This window comes from Chlorocebus sabaeus, chromosome 3, assembly GCF_047675955.1.
Source record: "Chlorocebus sabaeus isolate Y175 chromosome 3, mChlSab1.0.hap1, whole genome shotgun sequence".
NCBI classification, from domain to species: domain Eukaryota; kingdom Metazoa; phylum Chordata; class Mammalia; order Primates; family Cercopithecidae; genus Chlorocebus; species Chlorocebus sabaeus.
The window spans coordinates 92765212-92792653 of record NC_132906.1 but is presented as its reverse complement, the minus strand read 5'-3'; the positions used below and the strand labels follow the sequence as shown (position 1 = coordinate 92792653).

Genomic DNA, 27442 nt, shown 5'->3' with positions numbered 1-27442 from the left:
AAAGTGTCCAGAGCTCCAGGGAGCACCAGTGACATCAGCAGAGAGTCCAGGCCTCTATCCCCACCAGGTGGCAGCAGGCGATTCCATCTGCCCACACCGGCTTCTCCCTGCCCTCCACCCAGCCATAGGGAAGGCCTGAGACCACCCACACTTCTTAACATACAGCCCCCGCTCTACCACCAGCAGGCCCATCAGCAGCCCCGCATCCAGCAACACTCACTCCCAGGTACTTGTGGGAAATAACAGAACTTCAAAGACTGGTACCAGCCTCAGAAGCTGAGTCTAAGAGGGCAGAGCTGAAAAGCAGGGTAAGAAATTGGCTCAGAATATCCCAAATTTGGCAAAAGACATAAATATACCAATCCAGGAATCTGTGTGAACCCCAAATAGTATAAACTTAAAGAAATTCAAACCAACTCATACCATAATTAAACTTATGAAAACTAAAGACAAAAAACTGATTAATAAAACAGACATCTGCAGATATACAATATCGCAAAAATTTACCTCCCACGCACCCCTTTCTCAAGGAGTTAAAAAGGTGCTTCTCCAAAACAGGGGGATTAACCAACAAAAAAACTGAAGAGAAAGAGGCAGAGGAGAGCTACACAGTCAGGGGGAGTGTCCCAGGTGACAACGGAAGGGGGCTCAGAGGCAGTAGCTGTGCGGCCAGCCTGGCTCATAACCAAGGGAGTTTAAAAGTACGGCACAGGCTCCAAGAGTGTTAATCAGGAAGAGAAGACAAAAAAATAACGTATTTGAATGTCAAAGAGACCCTTAGAAATACGCAAAGGACTAGATCTGCAACCTGCAAAAAGTACACAGAAAACGAAAGAAATCAGAATTACCAATTCTCCGGAAAAAAAACGCTATGGGTAAGAACAGCCATAGCATACAATGTGGCTCTGCTCTGAATAGCATTCGCCTCGTCATGTTACCCTGAACACGGATCTCAGTGAAAGCATGGTGGAACTCAGCCATGGGGACCACGGGCCTAGGCGTTTATGCAGGAAAGGGGGCCAGGGGAGGAAAACAGCACCAGCCCCTCTTTCTCTGTGGGAATCCACATTGATATCACTTCAAATTAAGAAAAAAAGGGGGGCACTTTATTTGGAGACACACAGGCAAATACCTACAAAGAACCAACGGAGGAGCAAGACGGCCAAACAGAACCGTCCAGCAAGGTCGCCCCCTCAGCCCCACAGAATACCAAACTAACAACTATCCATGTCAGAAAGCACTCCTTAAGAACCAGCACTCAGAAGTCATGGCTGCTAGAGGGGGCGGACGCCCCCAGTTACTGATACGATTATTACACCTTGTATGGCTGTATCAAGACAGCTCATGTACCCCATAAATACATATGTACTATGTACCATAAAAACGAACAAAAAAAGAACCAGTGGAAAAAAATTAAAAGTGGCCAAATCTACTGTGTTTTTTCCTAATAGCAGGTTTCAGAGAATTACTTGACTTTAAACTAAGTTCATGTATAAATCACTGAAAAAAACATTTTTAAAAGGTAAAGCATCAAAGAGGTCACAACAGATCCTCAGTAAGGAGTAGCTGTAATATTCCAAAAATATTTAATACTTATCTATTTAAATGTGTTTACAGATTAAGTATTAATTATAAATATGTATTTAATAATTCAAATTCGTAAGTGAAATATTTAATGCATTTTTCATATTTAATCAAGAAGTCTCCCTTCACTGTTTGGCAACAAAAGCGCCAAAGAACAATCACCAGCACAGACACAAAAGCTCTCTGGGCCCTGTGACCAACAAGGGGCAGGGTCAAGTTTGCCACTGCAAGTGAAGCTCCCATCCAGAAACTGTCACGTGCTGCTTGCTCTTGTGTGGTGAAACGTGACCTGAGCTCACTGTGCTATGTAAAGTTCTCTTTCTGCAAACCACCATCTCCACTCACCACCTGTCGCTGTGATCGCCACCACACTCTCCTGTGAGTAATCCAACGTCACCTGGGCACGCTGGCCTTGTGGAAAACAGGCTCACAGCGCATGCAGCCTGGTGATCAGCTCCAACGCCACAACACAACTGTGGTGAGCAAAGCAACCCAGGCGCAGCAGGCCCCTCCCTAGGTCAGGTGCCCGGGGTCACCCTTGGCCAACCCTGAGGCTCCAGCCAGCACCAGGGCTGAGGCCAGCGCGGGCCTGAATGGAAGCAGAGGGGAGATGAGGTATGATCAAGAGGCAGTGGCGTTCCACCTCACAGTCATGAGTGTGCAAATGCAGGCACGCTCTACACTCAAGGCAGGGATGAGGGAGGCACCTCTACTGACATTACTTCAGCAAAGCAACACCCCAGAAAGGAAGGGTGGCGTCTAAGAGAGGGGAGAATCCAAGGAAAGGTACAGGGGGCAGGCAGCCGTTTCAGATCCAGGTGTCCGGGTGAAACGTCCCAATACAACATACCTCCATTCTTCGGCAGTCATTGCGCTGAAGGACATGTGGGCTCTGTAATACTCGTTCTGCCTATTACTCTCCAGACAGATTGCTTAGAACATGCCAACACGTGCTCCATCAGGGCGCAAGATGCATGGGACAGGCTGGGAAAGGATGTCCCAGAATAGGCTATATTCCAACTACACACTCTATACCACCAAGATCAGCCTAAAATCACGGCAGCTGAGTGAGGGCTCTGTTCAGTGTCAGTGGTGTCACAGGAAGCTGGAAGAGATGTATTTCATCACTAGTTTATCATTGTGGGGTTTTCCCCCCCTTTTTGAAAAAGCTCTCCTGAAACTGTAGCTTGTCACCTGTCTGGACTCAACATGACACTTAAGGGAGTCTAAATCATTCAGTTGAGAAAAACAAGCCAGTTGTAAAAGGAAAAAAAAAAAAAAGATATGCCACAGAATCCCATTGCTAAAAAATACAAAAATGGATAAAACTCATCTTTACCATTAGACATCAGGACAGCAGATACCTTGGGGAACGCGAGCCCCATCGAGGGGTTGGAGGCTGGTCATGCTCTGCCTCCTCATCTGGGTGCTGCTTACACAGGAACGTTCCATATATAAAATTTTATCATGCAATACATGACGCTGTATGCACACAACACATGAACTGTTTTTCTAGGGATGTTACATGTCAGGAAAAGTAACTGGAGAGAAGTGAAGACAGTTCCCCCACTGCCCTAACCCAAAGGGAAAAGAGACCCCATCCAGGCACGCATGACCTGGCCAGGTACGGTCATCTATGCCCACCATGCTCCTTAACGGCCTCTCTCTGATGCCTAGAGCCAAAGCACCACCCATCAGTATCCTGCATCTTAATCAGCTGTTTACTTTATTGTATCCCATGTTCTGAAATGATCCTAACAATCCAAAACCAGGACACTCTGGAGTGCTGCTTCACACGCACTCTACCCTCTCCTCCACGCTCTAAGGGCACCTGTAACTTCCTTCACAGAGGGAGAAATGTTTGTCAAAGGACTGGGACCATTTTCACACCAACTTTACTATTTCTGAGTGCCGTGATCTTGTGTAAATATCTTCTCTAAGCTTCAGTTTCCTCATAATATGTCAACCAATGTAAGATGCCAAAAATGAGACAATGTCTTTATATTCCACCAAATACTGTCAATTAAATTATGGCATACCATCAACTATAAGATACACATACTTCCAGATGTGTTAAAATGACTTAAAAAGAGAAGTCTTCGAATTGACAAAATACGGTATATGAAAATATTTAACAATGTGTACAAAACATTTGGATATAATTTCTTGCATGTCTTGGAAATACACTCACTGACTGGTCCAAAGCCAAGGTTACCTGCCAGCATCAGGACTGTGCCAGACGTCCAGGTCCCTGGTTTCCAGAAGCAGAAGAAGCACTTTAAGAAATCAAGTCACCTCTCCCAGAAATGAAGGATGATGGGGACAATCATCTCACAAACGCCATCCCCAAGCTCTGAGAACAGCATTCAGCACTCAGGGCTGTACCTATCAGCAGCTGAAGACTAAAAAACACAGCAGAGACACCAGGAATTCCAGCGGTGTCGATCAAAGTTCTGAAGAGTGAAGTATGAACTCATGCCTTATCTGTGAGGAAAACCATACCTCAATCTACAGCAGGCGCCTACCACATTTTTCACCACCGAGGCCCATCACAGAGCCGAACTGGATACAGAGCTCGATTTAGCTCAGCCTCTGGAAGTGGGTAAGAACTCTCCCCTGAGTGTTCTTTCCTCGGAATGGTGGAGAAGCACCACAGACAAGTGAAAACCTACACTGCAGTGCAAAGGAGGAAACACAACATCAGACTGTTCAAGCCTGCCTATATTCTGAGGCAGGAAAGCTGTCCCGGGGCAGGGGGCTGACGGTTTCACAGATGAAAAACAAGCTTATAAAAACAACCAGCAACTGCAGTGGTGGCTGGAGGACACATTCTTACACTGAAAGGGAGGCAGGTAATGAAGGAGCAACACAAGAGCAAACGGGCGTAAACAGCGCCAGCCCCTCAGAACACAGATCCTCGTCTGGGGCATGGAAGCGTCTTACGCAATCTCAAAGCTGAGGTTTAATATGATCTCAAAACTGATGTTCAAGAAACTGCAAGTTGCCTTTTAGCTTAACTTTCTATCATGGAAATATTCAAATGCACACAAAAGGAGAGAGTGACAGGTGGCCCTCCATGCATCCACCGCCCAGCTTCAAAGGAATGTTTGGCCATTCTTGTTTCAAGATAAGTTTTTAATTTTTAATCCAAGGAAACTACCTCAAAGTGCTATTGATAAACTACACACGGAAAAACCTAAGGGTAAAGAAACACTCATTCTTACCTAGCATGGCTGAGAGAGGTCTTGGCACGTTCCACCAAAGAGCAAGCAGCTCACTAGCACCCAATCAAAACATCAATCAGCCCCAAAAAGACTTCACACAGGTCAGAGAGCGCGAGTCTTGATTTCTAGCATAACGAAATTTCTGCAGCTAATGAAAAATTAATCCTGTACTTACTAGGATCTCAGTAAGATTACCAACACTACATTTAACTTCATTTTACTTAAAATTATACATTTGTAATCCAGTCCTCCACTCAAAAAGAAAGAAAATCAGATGAAAACTGCCACCGGTGAACGGGTGAGACAGCAAATCACGGCTTTACCCAAGGCGTGCTGGTATCTCTTATGTTTTCCTCAGGTGTTTTACAGAGCTAATTTCAAGTGTGTTTAGAGTGGTTTGTTTAGCTCTCCTTAACGTGGAATTCTAATGCTCCCAATGGTAGTCCACAGAATTCCTCCAGTGCAGACTCCCGCAAAGCAGGAAACAGCAACAGCCAGGCCTCGTGGGGCCGCCGTGAGGACTGCAGCACTCAGGCCACGCAGCCCACCGCCCACCGCACCGGGAGCAGTCAGACCCCTCAGGGGTCCTCTAAGAGGAGACACAGCAATGATGGCGAGCTTGAGGTCAAAAAGTTCAGAAACATAAAAATCACATTCTTTGCGTATCTTTCCATTTTTAACACACGCTTCATAAACCACTCTAATCTACTTCCCTCTACAAAACACGACTCTATCTAAATTAATTTTTACTTCTTGAGGACCGCCACCAGCTTACTTAGCAATATTCCCATGTTAAGGCAGAGGAAAATCCATGGACCCTTAATGACTCTAGAATAGGGTTCTCTCTTGACTCACTTTACATGATCACTATGTTTCCAACAAAGTCCTGTACTAAGACGTCGCGAGAAAGCAGTGGTATCCCCAGCAGCCAAACAGTCACCGCCGCCAGCCTGCGGCTCAGAGAAGGGAGCAGGACCACGGAGGAGCAGCCCTGGCTCTGCCGCAACACTCTCCAGGCAGCCCTGCTTTAAGGGTTTGAATTTCTCATTTTCAGCTTCACTATTACATTCCGTGGGTCTTACTCACAGTCTGTATCCTGAGCATTTATAAAAGAGTATTTTTTCACTCTCCACGACAACTGTTCAATCATCTAAGTTTGTTTCTCCGCATCCCAATCAGCCATTCTAAGGGATTCCCTCCTCTGTAAACTAAATCCTGCCTTAGTAAAGCACACTAAGCCAGGCTTCCATGAAGAGAAAAAAAAAAAAAGTCAGATTCTTTAGTTTTAATCCTCTCTTCTTTACAGAGCTGAGTATTTCTACATATATATTTCTTATTCTCATATTTCTGTACATGTGCATAGCTGATAATGCCATGCAAGTGCCAAGGGATGTATTTTAAAGCACGCATCACTTCAGATAGCGAGCCATGAGTCTTGTAATACAACCTAAAAACAAACGCGTTTCTCAAAAGCACTCATTAGGCATAATATCTGGATAATCCGGTAATGAGCGAATGTCAAACCCGATTACAGGAGCAGCGGAGGCAAAGTCCAGCTAACTTCGCCCTGTTTAACACCATTAATGGAGGCTTATGTATCTTTCCAGATATATCCATACACACTCATATCCTTCCCAAACATATTTAAGTAACAAAATCTCTCAAACTTACCAAACTCCGATACTGGCCCTGGAACAGTTTTGAAGTCCGAGTGTGCAAAGACTGTGATCCAAGGGAGTCAAAAGACTTTATGCGGTGAGACGAGGGCCGGGCACACACGGAGTCACTCCCCAGCCCGATGTCTGCAAAGGGCATGCACACAGAAAAAGAGAGCTGAGAGCGCCTGATACCACGCACCCACACTACACACTCGACTTTAAAACTAGGGCAGCACAGAGGGACACACCAAAAGACCACAACAAAGCAGCCCATTTATGCAGAAAACAAAGAACAAATTCTTTGCTACATAAATGACTTGCATTCATTCCCCAACTACCTTTCCAGAAATTATCTGGAGATAACTATTAATCAGTTCTTCTCTAGTAAAATTTTCAAAAGTTTGTGAAATGTATTATAACTTAAGATTTTCCCTTCACCTGGAAAAAAAAAAGCCTCTCAAATTCGATTATGGAGCAGAGAACAACCAAGTACTGATTCTCCAACGCACCACCACCACGTGCCCACTTTTCCGGGACGATGTGTCATGCAATAAGCAACAGAAGGAAAAGACTCTTATTTAAAAGAGAAAATCCCGCTGTATTTTTCAGCCAGAGAGAACCTTCTGAGGATTATTTCCCCAACACTAAGGCAGCACAGGCTCTACTCACCTCATGAAGTTGTTGACAGAATCAAACTAAACAGACATTAAGAGGCTTAGTTCTATTCTCTAGATCCCCCTTCATAAGACACTCCACACAGGCCAACCAACAAATAATAGCAACTTATTCTTAAAAGTGACTCAATTTTAAAAAAAGAGAGAGAGAGAGAGAACAAGGCTGTGAAAAAGTTTGCTGAGAAAACTGCTGTTCTGAGAGGCACGTGCCCAGCCATGTCCTAAATTTCAGGAAGCCTTCCATGAAAGCAACCCTAAGTCTCCAGGTCCCAGCTTCCTCGCAGGTGTTTGGATTGGCTTACACAGCATCTGATAAAATTCTGAATTAAACTGTCAACATCTAAAAGTCTGAAGGTATTAGCAAAAACCCAGATTCCCCACTGCTCTTGACACATTTAGGATGTGGCCACACCAGGTCTATATCCCCTCAGGTAAAGCTGGCTCAGAGCTGGGCAGGGGCTGTTCTGAAAGGACCCAGCACCCACACCCTTCCGTCCAGCTCCTCCCTTCACGCCACCTGCCTGACTCCACAGACGTGGGCTCGCTATCCTAATGGTCTTAAATTCTTCTTCTCAGGTCACCCATGCACCCTACACTTCCCAGGACCTGCTGAGGGCAGGTTATGAGTAATCTCTATAGAGCACGTTCTACTTGAGAACACAGGGGTCTCAGGCAACCTGCAGCACAAAACCAGCTAAAAGGGCATTTCCAGCAAATTCTACAGGGCTCCCTGCCATGGGCTGCAGCGCTCTACTGGCCCCGGCCTTTCAGGAAATTCTCATATGAGGAGGGCATCCTGAAGACATTCTGTACTTCCCCATCACCAAGCTTTCTTCTATCCAATTAAAAGGCCAGTTACAGTCAACTAAATGCCTTGAGAACACATATGGTTTCAAGTGGCAGAAGCAGAAAGACAAAGACAAAGACATCTTCCTAAGAATGTCCACAGTAACTGGTTGCTGCAGCCGTCTTACTGTTCGCCAATCAAGGAAAGTTGAAATCTAGAAAGATACAAGGCCGGGCACGGTGGCTCACGCCTGTAATCTCAGCACGTTGGGAGGCCAAGGTAGGCGGATCACCTGAGGCTGGGAGTTCCAGACCAGCCTGACCAATATGGAGAAACCCCATCTCTACTAAAAATACAAAAATAACCGGGTGTGGTGGTGTGTGCCTGTAATCCCAGGAGGCGGAGGTTACGGTGAGCCAAGATCGTGCCATTCCAGCCTGGGCAACAAGAGCGAAACTCTGTCTCAAAAAGAAAAGAAAAGATACGGGCATTGCCTTCCCACTGACTTCAAAAACAAAAACAAAGGGCAAACAGAAAAGCAAAACATTCCTTCCATCTAGGAGGGGTCATTCCTATAGTTTAAAAGCTTAAAAAGTTTATCTGATAACTTCCAAATTTGTCTTTGTAAAGAACAAAGCTAACTATTTTACATCCAACACATAGCCAATGACACCCAAGAACATATACGAAATACATTTTCATAAGGTAGAGGTAAAAACCAATAGCCCGAGAGTCATTGGATTCTGACTTCTCTTATTTACTTGTAAATCCTACCATCTCAAACCTTGAAAGTTGACCATCCCAAGACTGAGTGTGCAAATTAAAGCCATCTTCTAAAGCCACTTCTTCCTAATTAGCACCCCACTTACAATGAAGGCAGAGAAAACATGCACAGTGAAATTCAAAGTTACTATCTTCTGCTCCTGTGAGCAACCTCTAGAAAAGTATTCGATGGGAGCAGAGTCAAATTAAGGATTACTTGTAGATTTTACATATCTGTGCTATTGCCCCATCTGCCACAGAGACCTATGTTAATTATAAGGCACATCATTGAGGCCAGCCATGGTGGCACACGCCTGTCATCACAGCACTTTGGGAGGCCAAGGTGGGCAGATAGCTTGAACTCAGGAGTTTAAGACCAGCCTGGGCAACACAGCAAAATCCCATCTCTACAAAATATGCAAAAATTAGCCAGGCACAGAGGCACACACCTGCAGACCCAGCTGCTGAGGAGGCTGAGGTGGGAGGACCACCTGAGCCTAGGAGGCTGAGGCTTCAGTGAGCTGAGATTACGCACTGTGTTCCAGCCTGGGCGACAGAGCAAGACCCTGTCTCCATAAAAAGTCATTCAAAACTCTGAGGCATGGATGAATATGAGTTTGCAGGCAGATCCCCCATGTGGTCAGGACACATGAATATGCCACTTCTGTACATCATCTGTTGCAGTGTTTCTTGTATTAAATTCCAGTGATCTACTGTAAATGTATGTCCTTTTCTATGTCATCCGTAACTTTCGATAAGTGTATTGTTTGTTCATATTATTTTTAGACTGTAGAGACAGAGAAGGCATTAAATAATGTGACAATTTTCATTAGTTATATCCATCTTCATAATCCTGCCATGTAAATTTTTGTTTCCTAGATGCTTTCATCTGAACAGCCCTTTAAACCTCAGAAGTCAAACTGTGAACACGCAGCCACAGCCACACCTCTGCCTGGGGTCTGCCCCTGCTCCCAGGGATGGGGGCCAGTGCCTCCCGCCAGGGCACCAGCAGCAGAGCAGCTTCCAGACAACAGTCAGAGCACACGTGCTGGGAGGCAGCACCAAGGACAGTCCCTGCACCACCGATGAAGCTTCCCAGAGCCAGGAACTGCAGCCCCAAAGCGTTCATAACCCCAGTCTCTCCTCAGTGTGCAGCGAGGCAGACACACCCCCTCTGAAGGGCCAGACCAAACTGGGAAGTGACCCTGACAAAATAAACTCAAGAGGTTTCTGTTTGAAAAGGACACGTCACTTTCCCCCACAAATCTGATATTTAACATCCGTGAAGGTTAAGTTTAAAAAAAAAAAGTTACTCTAATTAAACAAAAAAGCAACTAAAAAGTTCCTTCCTTGTGAGCCACACAGGGATCCAAGGAGGAGCTCCCCGGGGCTCATGGAGCATCTCCTCCGGGGACCTTGGCATCATGGACAACACGCACCTCCCCTCAGAGGACCCTGTCTGAACAACTCCTGTCTTCGCTGTGGCCCATGAGAGGGGCACACCATGTCCCCAAAACCTCCTCTCCACTTCAGTACTAACAGGGGCTAGGACCACACACACCATGTACCGGGGTGCCATGGCCCTCAGGAGCCCTGGACACGTGGTGTGGACTTTACAGGCCAATCCACGAGCCACTCTCTTATCATGGTCACAGCTCAAAACTTCTGCTCACTAGATACAAATTTTAATCAGCATACACTCAATAAAAACTCAGAGACAGGTGCTTCCAGCTCCAAGACAGCTCATGAGCCTTCCCATTAGAACTAGACACTTTTCTCCTGCTATACCTTCAGGTGAGAAATCTCTCCATCCACAAAAAGGAAAACACCTGATACATACCAGAACATTTAAAGAAGATTCTAACAAGGAAAATAAAATATCACAGCAAAAGGAACAATCAAAATGTAATGCAACAAAAGCTTATTTTTTAAATTCAGTAACGCTCCCCTGGCCTTGGTAAAACAAGAAAACCAAAGGTGTCAGCCCGTATGTCTTCCCACCCCCTCGAGTTCAATAAAAAAAGAGTCTTACCTGCTGTTACTTTATTTAGAGTCACTAAGGAACTGAGGACCTTGTTAAAATTCTGCCCCTGATACAAATCATTTGCATCAAACGTCTGAAAGGAAAAATTAAACAAGCAAAATTAGTAGAGTCTTACGTTGGGTGCAGGATGAACTATGTTCTCCCAGCAACGTGACGATGCTCAGCCTGAAATCCTAAGGAGACCACACAACCTGCGACAGGGAGACCAGCACGCTCAGTCTCTCAGTCCTGGGGTAAGAATTCAATCAGAATCCTCTTACTTAGGCGCAGGGTCCCCCCTCGGCATTAGGCCAATTCCCTACCCAACACCCGCCCCTGCCCCTCTTTACACGCTGGAGTGTGAGCTCATTCACAGGGCCAGTGTGGCCGGGGGGCGGCAGGAGAGGCAGCAGGCTGCTGGCATTCAGCAAGTAAGCAGAGGTGCTTGCTCAATCCTCCTCTCCTTAGATTAACACAGGGGCCCCAGGCAAGGTGTGCTACAGATGTTCTTTCCTAGACACAGAAAAGGGAAAATGACAGCCAATTCCAAAGCTAACAGCAGCAAAAGAAAATGCAGACATCAGAGAGCAGAGTGGATATGAGGGAAAAAGGAGGAAAGACAGGAGAAGCAGATCCCAGACAGGAAAGGGGTAGGGACAAGAGAACACCACCACCCTCAGAGCTCTGAGGCCAGGACCAGGCAAGCCCACAACCGCATTCCCTCCGATCCAGGGCTATCTGGAGCCCTGGGGCCATGATGGAGCTGGTCACATTGCCACTGGCAGGCACTTCCCACCACTCATCTTGGAGCTTGGAAAGGTAAAGCACACTGGTTTGCCTAGGTATGTGGCAACTAGAGTCTAGAACGCGTGTGCACACACAGCCATGTCAAAACAAACAACAGCTCTCGGATACTGCTCAAAGACTACATATGGCTTCTGGTCACCAAATAACCTCAAGCAAAAATAAATTTAACAGTCAAATCATCCACAACTGTATTCCAGAAAAATTAAGAAACAATTTCTTTCAGAGGTGCAAACAACAGAAAGATGTATTTAAATAGCAAAACGTGTATCCTGTTGCCCTATGTTCTGAGGTTACCGGAAATGAGCATCAGTGGACAAGGGCCCCACCTTCTCTCCAGGGCTATCCTCCCCTCCTGTCAGTCCTGCCCTCTCCCCACACCTCTAGCAGACCCTGCCAGAAGCCCCACTTCTCCTCTTCCTGCCTTCGGTCCCCTCCCTTTCCTGGCTAATCCTTATTCATCTTGCTTCCTGGCAGAGCCCTGCCTTGACGGCCTTGCTGCCCCCACCACGCCCAGTCAGGTCCCCAGCCAGGCTCCCCCAGAACATGTGTCATGACAATTTGATGGTGGATGTCTACAGGACTTCCTAGACTAAAAAAGCTGCAGTGGCAGACTGTACATCTCCCAACACCCAGCACAGAGGCTGGTGCACAGTGAGAAGGCATCCGAATGGAGACGTGCACCAGCATCCAAACAGCCACCCACCCTGCAGGCGCTGCACGCTGCTGTAATGAAGCTCACGCCAAGAGAAGCTAAGAAAAGTGACACCAAATGTGAAAAAGTCCTGCTGTATTATTCAAAATTCATCTTCAGCTAAAGGCCTTCTGTCTATAATTTTTCAAATAAGCAAAAATAGTCATGAGATGTTTAAACATAAAAAAAGAAAAACCAGACTTGGAAAAACTACCTCAAGAGAAAAAGCCATCAAATCACTAAGAGGGTCAAGAAGGGAGCTGAAAACCAGAGGTCACTTTCTTGAAGTTCACAAGGAAATATCAAAAGGAACCACAGAACATAAAAGGAAAGCTGTGAACATATTTAAGCATTCTATGTGCTTACCGATGCCATTTCCAACAAAGCACAAAATATAACTGATTTCATGAAGCTAAATCCTTCCTTTAAAAAACAGTCCTTAGAACAGATAGTCTTTAGAATCATCTTTAATACAGAATACATTTGTTGTGATATTACTTAAGTAGAAATCCCAACTCCAATGAGAGCAGCATTAGGCTGACGTAACCACCTATAACAAATACGGGTCAAGCTGCATTTTTAAAAAGGAATTAAATTTTAGGCCTCAGCTTCCTTATATGCAAAACATAAAATTTCTCCTCATCATAAAATGTTTAAATAGGAGATCTGAATGTCTTTCAGCTCCACAGATCTAATCTTAGAGCTCGGAAAATTCAAGTCATGGTATACTGCAAGAAGAAATACATACATAAATTTCTACTAACCTTCATAGTGGCAAGGCAGCAAGTCACAAAACCCAGAATAACAGGATGTGAAAAACGTGAAGTTTCCTGTTATTCCAGAACTATATATCTTTCTTACTTGGACACCAGGAAGCATCTGATTGGCTGAAATTGCCCACCAATGGGCTTCAATATGACATCAGCGCTTAAGTGAATACACACACCACACTTCTCAACAGGAAGCTAGACAATGAGATGAGGCAAATCCTTACCCCTGAGAGGGGGAAAATGCACATTCTCAGCCAATAGAATGTTTCGATTGAAGTGCTTCTCTGGAGAAAGATAACAGACTATTTCCTAAAATAGAAATCTATTCAACAAAAAACAGAAACAGAAAAATCTGAGTACAGAGAAATTTTGTACTATGGGAATAAGAGGGAAGTCTCAGAACTTTTGTAGAAATATCTCTGCAAAAAGTAAATCAGTGTGTATATAAGAATTATCATGACATATAACACACTAAATTGTTTCCCTAGGGTTATTAAGGCAAGTGTCTTAGACAGGATTCATTCATTCCCCACCACGACTTGCTGGGTGCTTTAGCAGTATTTCCGCTCTTGGCAAGGCGAGGAGCAGCAGGACGGAAGGAAGTACAAACCATATTCCATTGTCTCCAGGCCTCCTTTTGGAAGCCTCAGCCTCAGGAGCTGCAATTCTCAGCAGGAGCTGCACGTTAAGACCTCCTGGGGGCTGTGAAAGGGCAGGATACTCCAGCAGTGTTCTGGAGAGACTCAAAATCAAAATGCCAACCCTCTTCAAGTGACTCCAACACACAGCCCAGGGTGAGAGGCGTTCGCAGTGAGGTAAGGAGGGTCATTAGGAATCCCGCCCAGCAGCAGGCTCGACGCCGGCACAGGCACGCTTCCTGCCACTGGACCACCCCGCACAGGCACCAAGCTGGGGAAGAGGGTGGCTGCACAGGCACGCTTCCTGCCACCTGGACCACCCCGCACAGGCACCATGCTGGGGAAGAGGGTGGCTGCACAGATACACTTCGCCCCAAAATACGCATTAGGATCTATCCATTTGGAAAAACCTATTTCAAACACTCACACTTACTTTTACATTTAAGTGAATTAAATGTGCAGTAGAATGATCCCATATTCCCAAAACGAAATCATCCTACCAGTTTTCCACCAGAAAATTAACATTAAAATTACTTAGTTTATTTTTGATATTTTACTCTCAGTAGAAATTACATAATGAAATACAACACCGAATCAGGGATAAAAGAAGCCCAGAGTATTCAAACAAGGATAGAAAAATACCTTCTTAAAAGGGGAGTGGGGAGGGGAGTTCCCACGGTCTAACACTAAATGGTACAACACAAGGCAGCACGCTGTGGGAAGGAGGCAGCAGCGCCACAAGAAGGAAGAGGGCTGGGTCTATGGAGCAGAGCCTCCCTGACCACCTGCTTGCTACAGCCCTGCACTGGGCCCCTCAGACTGCTCATCTTCACCAGGGAAAGGGGAACACGCTTGAGGACAGGAAGCAGCAACTGGAATGCCCCACGCCTTCAAAAAGAAAAGGGCACACCAAATCTCGCTTATCAAAACAGACCTATAGATGAACTGCATTCTGCCAAGGAAAACTCTTACTTTTAAAAAATTCAAAATAACCACAAGAAAAAGCCCACCGAACAGAGAGAAGAATCATCTACATTACTTACAAGTCAACCCTCTCATTTAGAGATAAAAACGAAGCCCCCAAGTACAACGACTTCCTCAACTCTATTCTCGCAGACTATGTTTGCTGGACCTCATTTCTCTTGCAATGCTTTGCAGAAATCGCTTCTTAGGAAGCTGAAGTGTAGCTGGCACTGTTTAGGAAAATTATCTTGCCTTCTATGAAATACACAGGCCACATATAAAGCAATTTGGGCATAAAATGGAACGGCTACAAGGTACTAAACTATACAGACCACAGAAGAAAATAGTGAGACACAGAGAAACTATCTGAGGGAGATTTCTGCAATCGTAGGTCGGAGAACCTCAGCCACAGGGACAAGCGGGATGAGGGGGATTTCGACAAACACTGGGGAGACACTGGAAGGAGCCGACAAGCCTGGGGATCACATTGTACGTCCAGAAGACAATGGCACGGAGGAGGACCAAGGGCATAGTTTTTTAATTGAACGTATTTAAGACTGAGGGAAATCCCCCCTGAACCAAAGAAGAAAAAAATGTCTTCAGTGTCTCATCCCCATTGTCTTTTCTGTGCCTTCACTGAACAAGCAGTTCCTGGGCAGCTATAAAAGCCAGACATTAAGTCTGTGCACAATTCTGGGCCACGGAAAACAAGACTGTTCTGGATTAAGAGACTCCACATGCCATGAGGGGCCCTGCACTGGACCGTTTTGGATAAACCATCTACAAAGTGTATTTGGGAGCACCTGGGGAAACGTAAACACAGACTACGTATCAGATGGTGTTGAGACATCATTACTAACCTTGTCATGTATGACAGACATTACAATTTTGGCTATGTGGGAACATGGAGTTATTTTTGGAAAGGTCATTTTGAAAGATTTAGGGGCATAACTTCATGATTAATATCACCCAGGTTAAAATATGTCAGCATATTCAAAAACACAAAATAAGTTTTTTGAAAAAGTTGGACTTTCAGGCTAGAAAGCAGCTGTAGGAGGCTGTGGTCTTCCAGCTCAGTGGGAATGCAGAGAGGGAACGGGGCCGCAGGGCAGAGGCAGTGCAGGCAGAGTCAAGTCTGGAAAGGGACACAGGATGTGGCCAGGTGAGGGGAGGGTGTTCTAGGCAAGGGAGGAAGCAACAGAAGGTATGGGGAGCTGCTAAGGCTTTTCTTCCAGCTACCGACATTTCTCAGACAAAAAGATGGCTCCAACACCATGGCAGCTCCCTCTGCATACAGGGATCAGGCACGGATGAGCCAAGGCCACAGTGGTGCAGTAGCTCATCCACGGTCCCAGGAGACTCCTCATTCCTAATCCAGTGCTCTTTCCTGAACCCACACACCTCCCAGTTCCACTGTGCAAGAATGGGCCACATGTCTGCACACCCATGCACTGCAAACACAGCACACGGGATGACTTCTACAGCTCTACAGCTTTCAATGTCAAACAGGCGCCATCCTTCCACAGAGCTCCATCAACAAGACTCCAACTCACACCCCTGGGAGACCACCTGACTCCATCCAGAAACCACAGTCTTGAAGCAGTTGCTTCTACCACAAACTCTTGCCCTAGCACACACTGAATGACCGACTTCACCCTTCAGTCATGGGAGCCCGAACTGTCCTCACTACCCCAAGACTCACAGCAGGATTACAGACACCAACATGAAAGAGGACAGCCTTCCCGGCCTGCTCTGGGGGCTCGCTCGGGATTCCGGGGAGCTGTGCTAGCACCCTGACTGTCCTGCCTCTCCCTCCCCTAAATTCTCAGGCCACGGATGCAGAACTGTCACTCCCCACACTGTCTACACAACAATGAACAGCCTAGCACCATTTCACACTATAACCTCTAGTGGTAATCATGACCAGCTTAAGGCCATTTTTAATACAGTATGGGCAATGCATAATCGCAAAATCAAACAGCACTGCCCGTGAAGGGGAGTGTCAGGAACACAAGCCTCGACAGCAGGCCTGGCCAAGGGGACTCATGCAGGGCAGACAGAAACCACACAGACCTCAGAGCAGCAGGAAGGGGTGCTGACCCAACACACCGCCAACACCCTTCCTCCGAAGACCCTGGCTGCGTAGCCTGGGCCTACCAGCAACTGGAGGGAAAGAAATGTAAGTCTCAGACTCAGAGCAGGGGGTCCTGCCTCTCCCATGTGGAAGGGGCACCTTGGCCACCAGGTCTGCAGCAGGCCCCCCAGGTGCACTCTGACTCGGGTGCACTGTGGAGGCAGCAATACACAGGCCACCCACGCACAGTTCTCGTCTAGGTCCTGGGCACCCACTGTGGGATCCTCCAGACTCCCTCCACTTCTACAGACTGAAAATGGAGCACCCTTAGGCCTGCAACCTGTGGGAATGAACTTTGATCAACAGTATGCCATTCCCCTTGAATCAAAGAAAGGACTGCTATAATCTTCCTAAAGTATCACAGCAATTTTTCTTATAAAGCATCGCTAAATTCAAGGAAGGGCACAGGCAGTCCACTAGTAACAATGTCCTGAGTGACTGTAACACTCAACACCCATGAGGAACTCTCAAACCAGTTTTTCTCACAAGCATATACATCCTATTCCTCAGTTTAGGGAAAAACCTAGAATTACATAATCCATAGAGAGGGTTAAAATTATCTTCACAGACAAAAGAATCCATCGATAACCCAGCCAATACCAAGAGATACTAATGAAGACTTAGCTGTTTTCACTTGGAATGGTTTTTGTTTTTAATAACACTAGCCGGTCTTGGCTATCATCTTACATGAGATACAATTTGACAACAAACTTGACGGGGAAAAAAAGGGGGGGTTTTAACACAAGGACAGCACAGAAGACACCATAAGGTCTAAAACCACAGGACGATGGCAGTCCACGCAGGACACTCACGCAGTTCACCAGCCATCCAGATCTCTGCTGAGAGAAAAAGGGAACATTGTCAGAAATTCACCTGGGAACAGGGACACAAAGCAAGACCATCCCAGACAAACATGGATGTGGCCACTCAGTACCAAAGAGGGGCATCCATCCCTAAACAGCTGGCAGCTGCAGGGTAGACAAGTCTCCACACAGCTGTGGCTGTCCCGCTCCTCACCTGGGAAGGGAGAGAAGCTGAATCAGCTAACCTCTAAAGTCACTTCCAGTTGTAAAACTCAAGGATTCCTCTGACACAGTGTATTGTTTAAAAAAAAAAAAAAAAAGACATGATTTCGAGCAAGAAGGACCAGGGTCAAGAGAGCTGGCTGAACAGAAAACGAGAGAAGGGTGAAGGTGCACGGTGAGGAATTCAGCAGCTGGCTACAGGACAACAAGAGGAAAAAAAAATGAGTTAAGGCGAGTGGGTATTCACTCCTGTGTCCCGGAACTGCATCTCCCACACGTGGTTCCAGAGAAAGGAGGCTCGGCTTGGAGATGACGAGGAGGAAGATGAAGGACACAGCAGGGAGGGCACTGGGCTCTCCCCAGAGAGGCCGCTGCCCAGGGCTGGTCAGGACCCCGGCCACCTAGGGGCCGAGAGAGGTGATGTCCACAGACACAGAAAGACGGTAGGGAAAAGTCGCCCTGGGTGTTGAGGAAGAGGAGGAGTCATCGAGTAGTCCACGGTGGCAGAAAGCAAGCACCTGTAACGTGAGTCAGAAAGGGCTTCTCAGAGAGGGTGATAACTGTGTGTGCTCCCAATGGAGGCACAGACTTTGGAGCAGAAAAAAGGAAGAGGGGTGAGCCCATGCAAATGTGGACCTGAGGCCACCATCCGTAACAGGCGTATCAGGAGGTCGCTGTCTGGTGTCTCTTCCCCACTGCTGTCCAGTCTCTAGGCCCAGGCTGATTGTTCCTGGGCACCCAGCTCTCTGACTCCTAACCCCACAGAAGAAACTGAAGCCAAAGGTGCTGGAACCAGTCATCAAAGGCTCTACAATCTGGCCCAGACTCAACTTCCAGCCTTAATTTTTGGCATGCCTCCAGAGGAATTTGACTTTGGCATATTCCTCATTTTATGATTACACCAAAGCAGCCACATTTATTATTAAGTTTAGTTCCTGAACTAACACCTGACAAAAGGAGGACTCATTTGGACATGAGGAAGATGGGGCTCGGCTGGTCACCAGCATCCATCTGGCAGGCTAAGGCCCTTAGGGTGATCCTACGTGTATGTACAGGCGACATCAGGGAGCTTATAGTCACCCCTGCTCCCAAATATGAAAACCTCTGGCCAGAGGACGACTATTAGCAGAAATATCCACAGTGGTTTCCAGGATAGCTTCAATCAAAAAGAGTATTATTGTAAAATAAGAAGGCTTCAACAGGCACAAGTTCTAAGAGCTGATATCGACCCAACCTAAAATTTTCACATTCAGTACACTATGTTCCAACTTCCTCCACCTCTCTAATCCAGGTTCACTGCAGCAGACAGTATGGCTGCTTTCATTCACTCCCCCTGCCCTTCAAGGAAGAGTCTGCATTGGGTCCAGTGATATCCATCAGCTTCCTACAGGCACGGGCAGGCCTGGCCACATGACTTTCTCTGGCCAATGAGACACTGAGAGGTGAAGCCAACTGGGCTTCTGGGTCAGGTGGGGACTTGGAGAACTTTTCTGTCTAGCTGAAGGATTGTAAATGCACCAATCAGCACTCTGTGTCTAGCTAAAGATTTATAAACACACCAATCAGCACTCTGTAAAAACACACCAATCAGTGCTCTGTATCTAGCTAAAGGTTTATAAAAGCAACAACCAGCACTCTGTAAAAACGCACCAATCAGCACTCTGGAAAATGGAACAATCAGAAGGGCATGGGTGGGGCCAAATAAGGGAATAAAAGCTGGCCGCCTGAGCCAGCAGTGGCAACCCGCTCAGGTCCCTTCCACGCTGTGGAAGCTTTCTTCTTTCGCTCTTCACAACAAATCTTGCTGCTGCTCACTCTTTGGGTACCCACTACCTTTATGAGCTGTAACACTCACCGCGAGGGTCTGCGGCTTCACTCCTGAGGTCAGCAAGACCACGAACTCACCCAGAGGAACAAACAACTCTGGATGCGCCACCTTTAAGAGCTGTGACACTCACCATGAAGGTCTGCAGCTTCCTTCACTCCTGAAGTCAGCGAGACCACGAACCCACCAGAAGGAAGAAACTCCGGACACGTCTGAACATCTGAAGGAACAAACTCCAGAAACACCATCTTTAAGAACTGTAACATTCACCACGAGGGTCCATGGCTTCATTCTTGAAGTCAGCGAGACCAAGAACCCACCAGAAGGAACCAATTTCGGACACAATATGACAGAAGAGGCAGACACCAGCTCTGAGCAGAAAGGATGCACACTGGTTCTAAGCAGAAGGCTTGGGAGCCTTCAGGGGTTCCAGCCAACCTCCCATCCTTTTCCCTTAAATGAGAATGGCAAGGCTCAAAATGGAGCTATTCTCTCAGCCTGGATGCTGACGAAAGAAGACACTTGGAGCAGAGCAACACCTTATCTGCAGCTAACACATACAACATAATAAACCTTTGGGGGCTGTAAAATGCTGAGATGTAGGAACTGTTTATTAACACGCCACCATCTAGCAGGAGGTGGCAACATGTCCATATTCCGTATTTTCCCCAACAGAACTTATTCCTGAAAGAGAGGAAATGCATCTTGCAAAAACAAAAACAAAACTCATTAAGTGAAGCAGTCAGGTCACTGGAGTAACTTTTATCATTTTAACACAACATAAAAGTGAATAACTCTTAACTGGCTAAGACACAGAGAATTCTCCATTATTCAAAATAAGGAATACTTATCAACAGAGTACTTATTTCATGGCAAACAAGGTTTTCCCTTTCTTCCCAAATTCTAAACGTAGTAATCACATAACTGCTAACGGCTGCTGTTTTACAGAAATCTCCAAGAAAAAAAAAGACACAAATGCAAGTCGGCCCTGAAGGAGCACATTCCTTCACAGAAGCCTCTCGGCTGCTGATCCTCTCGGCTGATCCAGCACCACGTAGGAGGAAGGCAGGCAGGGAAAGGATGGATGGCAGCGGACTCTGACTGACATGCGCTTGGCTCCACCCTTCACCTCCGTGCACAGATGCTGCTCATCCATTTCTACAGGCAGCTCACTCTGAAACTCAGTGGCCCAAACGACAGGCATCTGTTATCTCCGTTTCTGCGTGTCAGCGTTCAGGGCAGCTTAGCCGGGTGAATGTGGCTCTGGGTCTCACGGGAGGTCGTTGAGATGTCAGCTGGAGCTGCAGGAATCTGGCAGCCTTGAGGCCTTGCCGGGACTGAGGAGGTGCTACCAAGACAGCTCCACGGCATGGCTGTGAGCAGGAGCCCTCAGTTCCTGAGTCCTCAGAGCATGGACAACGGACTCCACAGAGTGAGTGACCACAGGGCACACACAGAAAGGAAACCAGGGCCTGCAGCTTCAGGAATCCTATAAGCTAGCCTCAGCAGTCAAGCAGGCCGTGCTCTGTTCATTAGAAATGAGTCATCAGCCCCACCTGTACTCAATGAAAAGAGACCAAGGCTCCACCTACAGAAGGGAGGAGCGTCCAAAAACGGGAAGACACTGCTTGAAAAATCACCAGCAGATCCACCCACTCTCAGGGTGCTAGGTTTTTCTCTTCCAGCTGAGTGACCACACCTTCACACTGGATGTCAGATGTCACAGCCACTCTGCAGAGCAGACACAACTTGATGAAGAAACAGGTCACAGAAGAACACTTCAATGTTTGAGATTTGAAAGGCTCCCCTACTGATACCCTGATATTAGTGACTTTGCCTCACCCTGCCTCCAAATTCACAGGAAGTGTAGAAATTCAGGAATATCTTCCACATAATAAAAATGGCAAAGCAAGCTACATCACAAGATTGTGTGATACGTCATAATGTATAACACAATGTACATGATGAAAACACTTCATATAATAAAGATCCTGTGTCAGAACCTTTCCACTACGAGTAAGTAAACCCAACTCAAATTGGCTTAAACAAAAAAAGGTTTGCACAACAAACAAGTCAAGAATAGCAAGAGCCACAAGCTCATAACCAGGAGGCTTTCTCCACCTTTCCTACTCTACTGAGTGTGCGCTACAGTTTCAGGAATGGTCTCCCTCATCAGGCAACAGACCACTGGCAGCCCCAGGCCCATACTACCAGGTCAACACCTCAGATGCATCTCGCTGGACCCAGAGCCCACCACCTGAGCCAATTTCACAGCCAGTGAGGCAGAACAAGGAGAGCTGTGCAAGGAGCCAACAATAATGGACACAGCATTCTAGCAAGCCCACACATAAACATGTATTAATAATTTAGAGCACAAAATTTCACAGTCCCCCAGAGCTAAGTGACATCACTGTAGCACTAGGGCCACACAAATGTAAACAAAGGGGATCCCAGGCAAAAGGACACACTGTGACCAGCTCTACTCCAGCCCAACTGCTTTCACACCACCCTCGCAATACCCTCACCAACAGGCACAGCAACCTTCTTCAACCCCGTCAGTACTGACACGAGAGCAGAAAGAACGCCTCCTGCTTCCATGGTAGCGCTGGCTGACGCACCTCTATGTAGACCCCAAGAAAACCAGACCAGGGAATGGGGAAAGAAGTAGTCATCTTTTTGCTTCTCCTCACTTTCCACCATCTCAATACTGACAGAGAGGTCTCTGCAATGTGGAGCGCACGCCTTCTGGGCTCACTGAAGCTTCAGTGGTCTACGTCGCCACCAGTCAGCTCGCCTCCTCCAGTGACTTGATGAGGAAGTTATTCTTGACACAAGAAATTGTTATTTTTGGCACAGCTCTGGAGTGTGGTTTGCAAAGTTTAAAACTATAATTTTGTCCTATCACTGTCAAATGGAATTTGTGATTTCAGAGCAAGAGTAAAAAATGAATCTTAAATAAGTGTTGCTATTAAAAGTTTAATGCAAATGGTCCATATTGCTGGGGACATGTGAAAAACAGAAATCCAGCAGTCCGTTTTCGCCTTCCCTGCTTCTGCAGATTTTGTACTTAATCCCACCTACTCCTACACCCCAGAGATAAAATTAAAGTCTGATGATGAATGCTATCAATTACGGCACTTTCACCCAACATGCACCCAAAGGATTTATTTCACTTTAAAATGAGAATCAAATCTTACTCAATTTTGTGGATTCCACTGTATCAACACCCAAACACTAGGACAGAGAACACAGCTTCAAAAAAGAAGTAACCAAGTATTTTAGGTAGTTTCCAGGAAGGGGAGGGAGGAGCAGAGCGGGGAGGCAGCACAGCAATGGGAAGGCAGGCAGGGCTCATCCTGCCAAGATGCTCTCTGCCTTCTGCAGGCCAGGAGCAACCTCCACACGAGGCAGGGAAGGGCAGCCCCACCAGGCAGGGGAAAGGAAGGACACCTCCCTGCCTAGGACCACAGCGTGCTGTGCTGGCCCGCACACAGCCCGTACCTCACAGTGTAGACTGCATGCCAGTTTATCTTACAGGCAGAACACACACACACACACACAAACGAGTTCCCAAAAGACAGTGTGACAAACGTTACAAAGGCAGAACCAAGATCGGAGCCCACCAGCCTGGCTCTGCCCACAACACCACACTGCCAGCCAGGAAAGGACACCAGGGAACAGTGGTGTCCCACCGTGGTCATGCAGACAGATCAGGCAGCACTCAGGGGAGCAGGGGTGGTCTCAGACACAACTCACGGCACACACACAGCAGCCCATAAAGCCTACACAGGCCCCCAGACTTCTGTCTTCGACTGCTAGGAGCACACGCCTGCAAAGAACAGCCTGGCTGTCGCCAGAAAGTGAGCACGTACCACAAGGAAGGATCTGGGCAGATGCAAGACACCGCTTGGGCTAACAGTAAGTGAAGCAGTAACCTTTACAGTTATGAAGGCAATGCGCCCATTCCATTAACTTCAAAACTCAAGCAGTTACAACCCTCCAGTTTTGAGAAGTTTCTCAAGATGGCCGACTACAAACACCTATCTAACTCCCATCCCTCCCAAGGTGCCGCTGAAATGACAGAAAGAAAAAGCTTTAAAAAATTAACAGAGAAAGAACCTGCTTAGTGCAAAAAAGGAAGGGAAAGTCTATGAGCAGTCTAAATAGGGTCTGAGGAGATTCCTGGGGACAGGACGCAAACGGACTTTGAACGACCTGACAGTTCAGAGCAGCACTTGTAAGGGCAGCCCCAGGAGCACCAAAGACAGTTTTCTAACACAGGAAGGGGACACACGACAGACTTCAGCACCACAGCCCCTTCTTCCTGATGGGAAGCCCGGCACCCAGACCCCTCTCTAATTAAAGAGAAGCTGCTGCCTGCACTGAGTCTAACCGGAGGAGAACTGGACCCTCTCTGATTAAAAAGAAGCCTGCTGCCTGCACTGGATTCTAACTGGAACCTGACGCACCACTAGGCCCACACACCAGTCTCTGAGGAAAAAAAACAAAGGCCATTCTACCCAGAAGCGAAACCCCCCGGGAGCTTCACACCAGCCTGGACTATCCCCTGTATGAAGTGTGACACAGGAAACAGGTGCAGAGAAAGTGTCTCCCTCAGCTCTGCTCGTGGAGCTGCTTCTAGAGCCTTCCATCCGGTTCTCCCCACCTGCTCACAGACACACCACCCGCACAGTGAAGCCCACGGGGCCGGCAACCCACACACAGAACTGCACGGTCCCCTCCACTCTGATGCCAGTCAACTGGGCTTTTATTCACAAACAGGAAGAACCCATCAAGGCCACACCTGATAGGAAATAACAGCACAGCACAAAGAACTGACCTATGACTCCCAAAAAGATGGAGAAGATGCATCTCCGCCTCCCTCCAGCTGACTACAGCTAAAAGACCTGGATGCTGCCTACAAAACAAACGTCAGCCTCAGAACGTGAGGGAGGAGGCAGACCAGCTGAGGGGTTCAGGGCCGGGAACCATGCCAGCGGGTTCTCTGGGTTTTCTTTTTGCCTCAGATGCTCCAAACTGAGTACTAAACAAGCCAGCAACCCAGCAACCCCAACAGGTGCAGACGAAAAGCCTCAAGAAAAACCTATCCTCTCTAGCTAAAGGACCAGGACAGGGCAGCCTAGTACGTCAAAAAACTTCACAATAACCACCTGTATTAGTCCGTTCTCACGCTGCTATGAAGAAATACCCAAGGCTGGGTAATTTATAAAGAAAAGAGGTTTAACTGGCTCACAGTTACACACAGCTGGGGAGGCCTCAGGGAACTTACAGTCACGGCAGAAGACACCTCTTCACAGGACAGCAAGCGAGAGAACGGGTGCCAGGCAACGGGGGGGAAGCCCCTTATAAAACCATCAGCTCTCGTGAGAACTAATTCACAATCGCGAGAACGGCACTGGGGAAAGCTGCCCGTGATTCGATTATCTCCACCTGGTCCCACCCTTGACAGGTGGGGATTATTACAATTCAAGGTGAGATTTGGGTGCAGACAGAGTCACACCGTAACACCATCCTACCCCAACCACACAGAGGGTTAAAAAATGCAGTCCCACCCCCACCCGGCCATAAGCAAGTGACCCCCCTCAACCTCTCCCCACAAGGCCTGGTGGAGACTTACAGAGCTCCTCATCTTTTACACAGGAGAGAAGTCTAAGACGACAAGTCAAGAAATACAAGAAATACAGTTAAAAGGTGACTACTAAAGAAACTGAAAACCGTAAAACGGTACAATTAGCAAAAACTGGGATTTAGAGGGGCTGTGGGGAAGGTGAGAGACAGGACATATTAAATTCCCTCCCTCATAAGGAGGCCATAATGGGAAAGAGAAGAGATGGATTAGAAGGGGGCTTATGGGTAAAAATCCACAGGACTTTATAATAATTGATAAAATGACAATGTACATGTAGTTTATGCACTATTTGATGCTATGCAAATGTAACTTTCAGCAGACAACATGAAAAGTTCAAAGGAGGTTTGAGTGATCAGAAGAGACGAAGCCGTCGATGATGCTGGAGATGAGACCTGAGAGTAGACCGCATCAAAAGCATCCAGAGAATCAAAACGTTTGTCAGACAGCTTCTGAGAGAAATAGAAAAAAATAAGCTTATAACCACATTTTCACTGAGAAGATTTTTGTTTAAAAAAAGAAAAAGGGGCCAATACTCCCATCTGAATGCTATAGAATGCTATACCTCTGTCTGCCTTCTCCACTTAATTTCCAATTCCCAGTACATGCCCACTGCATATGTATTTCAAAACAAGGGCCATTTAACAAAACTTGCTAGCACGAGTACAATGCATAGCATGTGTATAATGTGACTGCTAGCAATCTGCCTTCCTGTAACTCTTGACTATTTACACCTTGCTTCTACCTTGTAGGGCCATCCAGATGCTCAACTTACAATGGGGTACATCCTATTAAACCCATTGTAAACTGGAAAATATTGTTAAGGTGAAAATACATTTGATTCACCTACACAACATCACAGCTCAGTCTAGCTACCTGAAGTGTGCTCAGAACACTCACATTAGCTTACAGCTGGGCAAAAGCACCTCACACAGAGCGTATTTATAACACACTGTTGAACAGCTCGTGTGATGTACTGAATACTGAAAAACCGGCTGCATGGGTACTCGAAGCACTGTTTCCAGTGAATGTGTTGTTTTTGCACCATGGCAAAGTCAGACAATCATGTAAGGTGAACCACTGGAGGTCATGAACCGTATCTGTATGAGCCTACAGATGCTAGGCCCAATTTCTCTGAACCCTAAAACTGCTTTCTAAACATCAAGTCCAAGTCTCCCGATGGCGGGGACAGAGCTGAGAGCAGCCACACTGAGATGGAAGGTGGGAGCAGTCTCCAAGTTTATCAGAGCCCAGCCAACTCCGTCAAAGCTGAAGTTCCTGGTATTCATCAGAACCCAGGCCGTGTTCCCCCCACCCCTGGGCATGCCACCTTTGTTAAGAGGCCCAGCCATGCCCATACCCAAGCAACAGAGATGCACAAGGTGTGGGAAGACCTTCTCATCCTCTCGGGCTCCTAAGACTTAAAGGCGGATGGACTCACACTGGAGAAAAGCCTTTTGTGCGGACAAGCTTTTACCACCACAGGCAGCTTGAAGGTCCACAGTATGACACACGGGGCAGTAACAACTCAGCACCCCATGGAAGGAAGTGGCCGGAGAACACGGAGGCTCCATCAGCTACAGAAAAAGGGTCTCAGAAATGCTTCCCAAGGAAGTCCTGAACCCTCCGGCGAACAGGGACCTGTCATAGGAGACGTTACACCAGCATGCTCAACACCGTAAAGACCAACGAGACTGCTGCGATCCGGAACAGCGGTGTTCTCACCCTCCCAGTCTCCAATTCTTGTGAATTAAGGCCACTCTTGTGAATAAAACCCTCCCAGCTTCCTCTGAACAAACATCAGGTTCAAGTTATTCCATCCCCTAGCAGTCGGGATGCACAATGCTGCAGGCACTTCAGATTTCCCTTCACTCCACATTTAGGACAGCTCACCAAATCCACAACACTTTGTTGGTTCCGTTCAACACATCAACCAGAAAAGCTCACAGGCCAACCAAGCAGCAGCATTACCTGCATGATGTCTGGCCCCTCTGCCTTTTCAAAGGTCACTTCCTACCTGAAGCTCTTTCCTGTTTCCACCTGGAATGTTTCTTCCCCTCTCTAAATCCCAACCCCATGACAGCTGCACCTCTCTTGAAGCACTTACAGATGCTGCCCCCTATTCAGGTTACATGGGTTCCTTCCCCTTCAATGCACTGCTCCACAATGCCTCAGGGCACAGATGGCTTGTTCACCTGTACACTCCCTCAGGGCAAGGCACCCGGCTCAA

The 27442-nt window shown here is 47.0% G+C and overlaps 1 protein-coding gene across 15 annotated transcripts in view; it reads right to left on the bottom strand.

The window, feature by feature from the left end:
* Positions 1 to 27442, bottom strand: part of ARHGEF7 (Rho guanine nucleotide exchange factor 7) — a 181175-nt gene that overhangs the window by 88256 nt on the left and 65477 nt on the right. For 5 of the 15 annotated variants that reach the window (XR_012092630.1, XM_007960907.3, XM_007960906.3 and 2 more), the window contains exons 3-4: positions 10722 to 10806; positions 6480 to 6610 (exon numbers count right to left, since the gene is read on the bottom strand). The exons of 4 other annotated variants lie outside the window; for them this stretch is intronic. Coding sequence is in view for 5 of the 11 variants with exons in the window: in XM_007960907.3 (XP_007959098.1) it covers positions 6480 to 6610; positions 10722 to 10806 (216 nt within the window). In the remaining 6 variants the exon portion in view is untranslated. Of the gene's footprint in view, positions 1 to 2434; positions 2596 to 6479; positions 6611 to 10721; positions 10807 to 12974; positions 13072 to 19698; positions 22092 to 22131; positions 22151 to 27442 lie in introns of those variants that run through there. 6 more of the 15 variants (XM_073014506.1, XM_073014499.1, XM_007960916.3 and 3 more) reach the window with 6 other exon arrangements.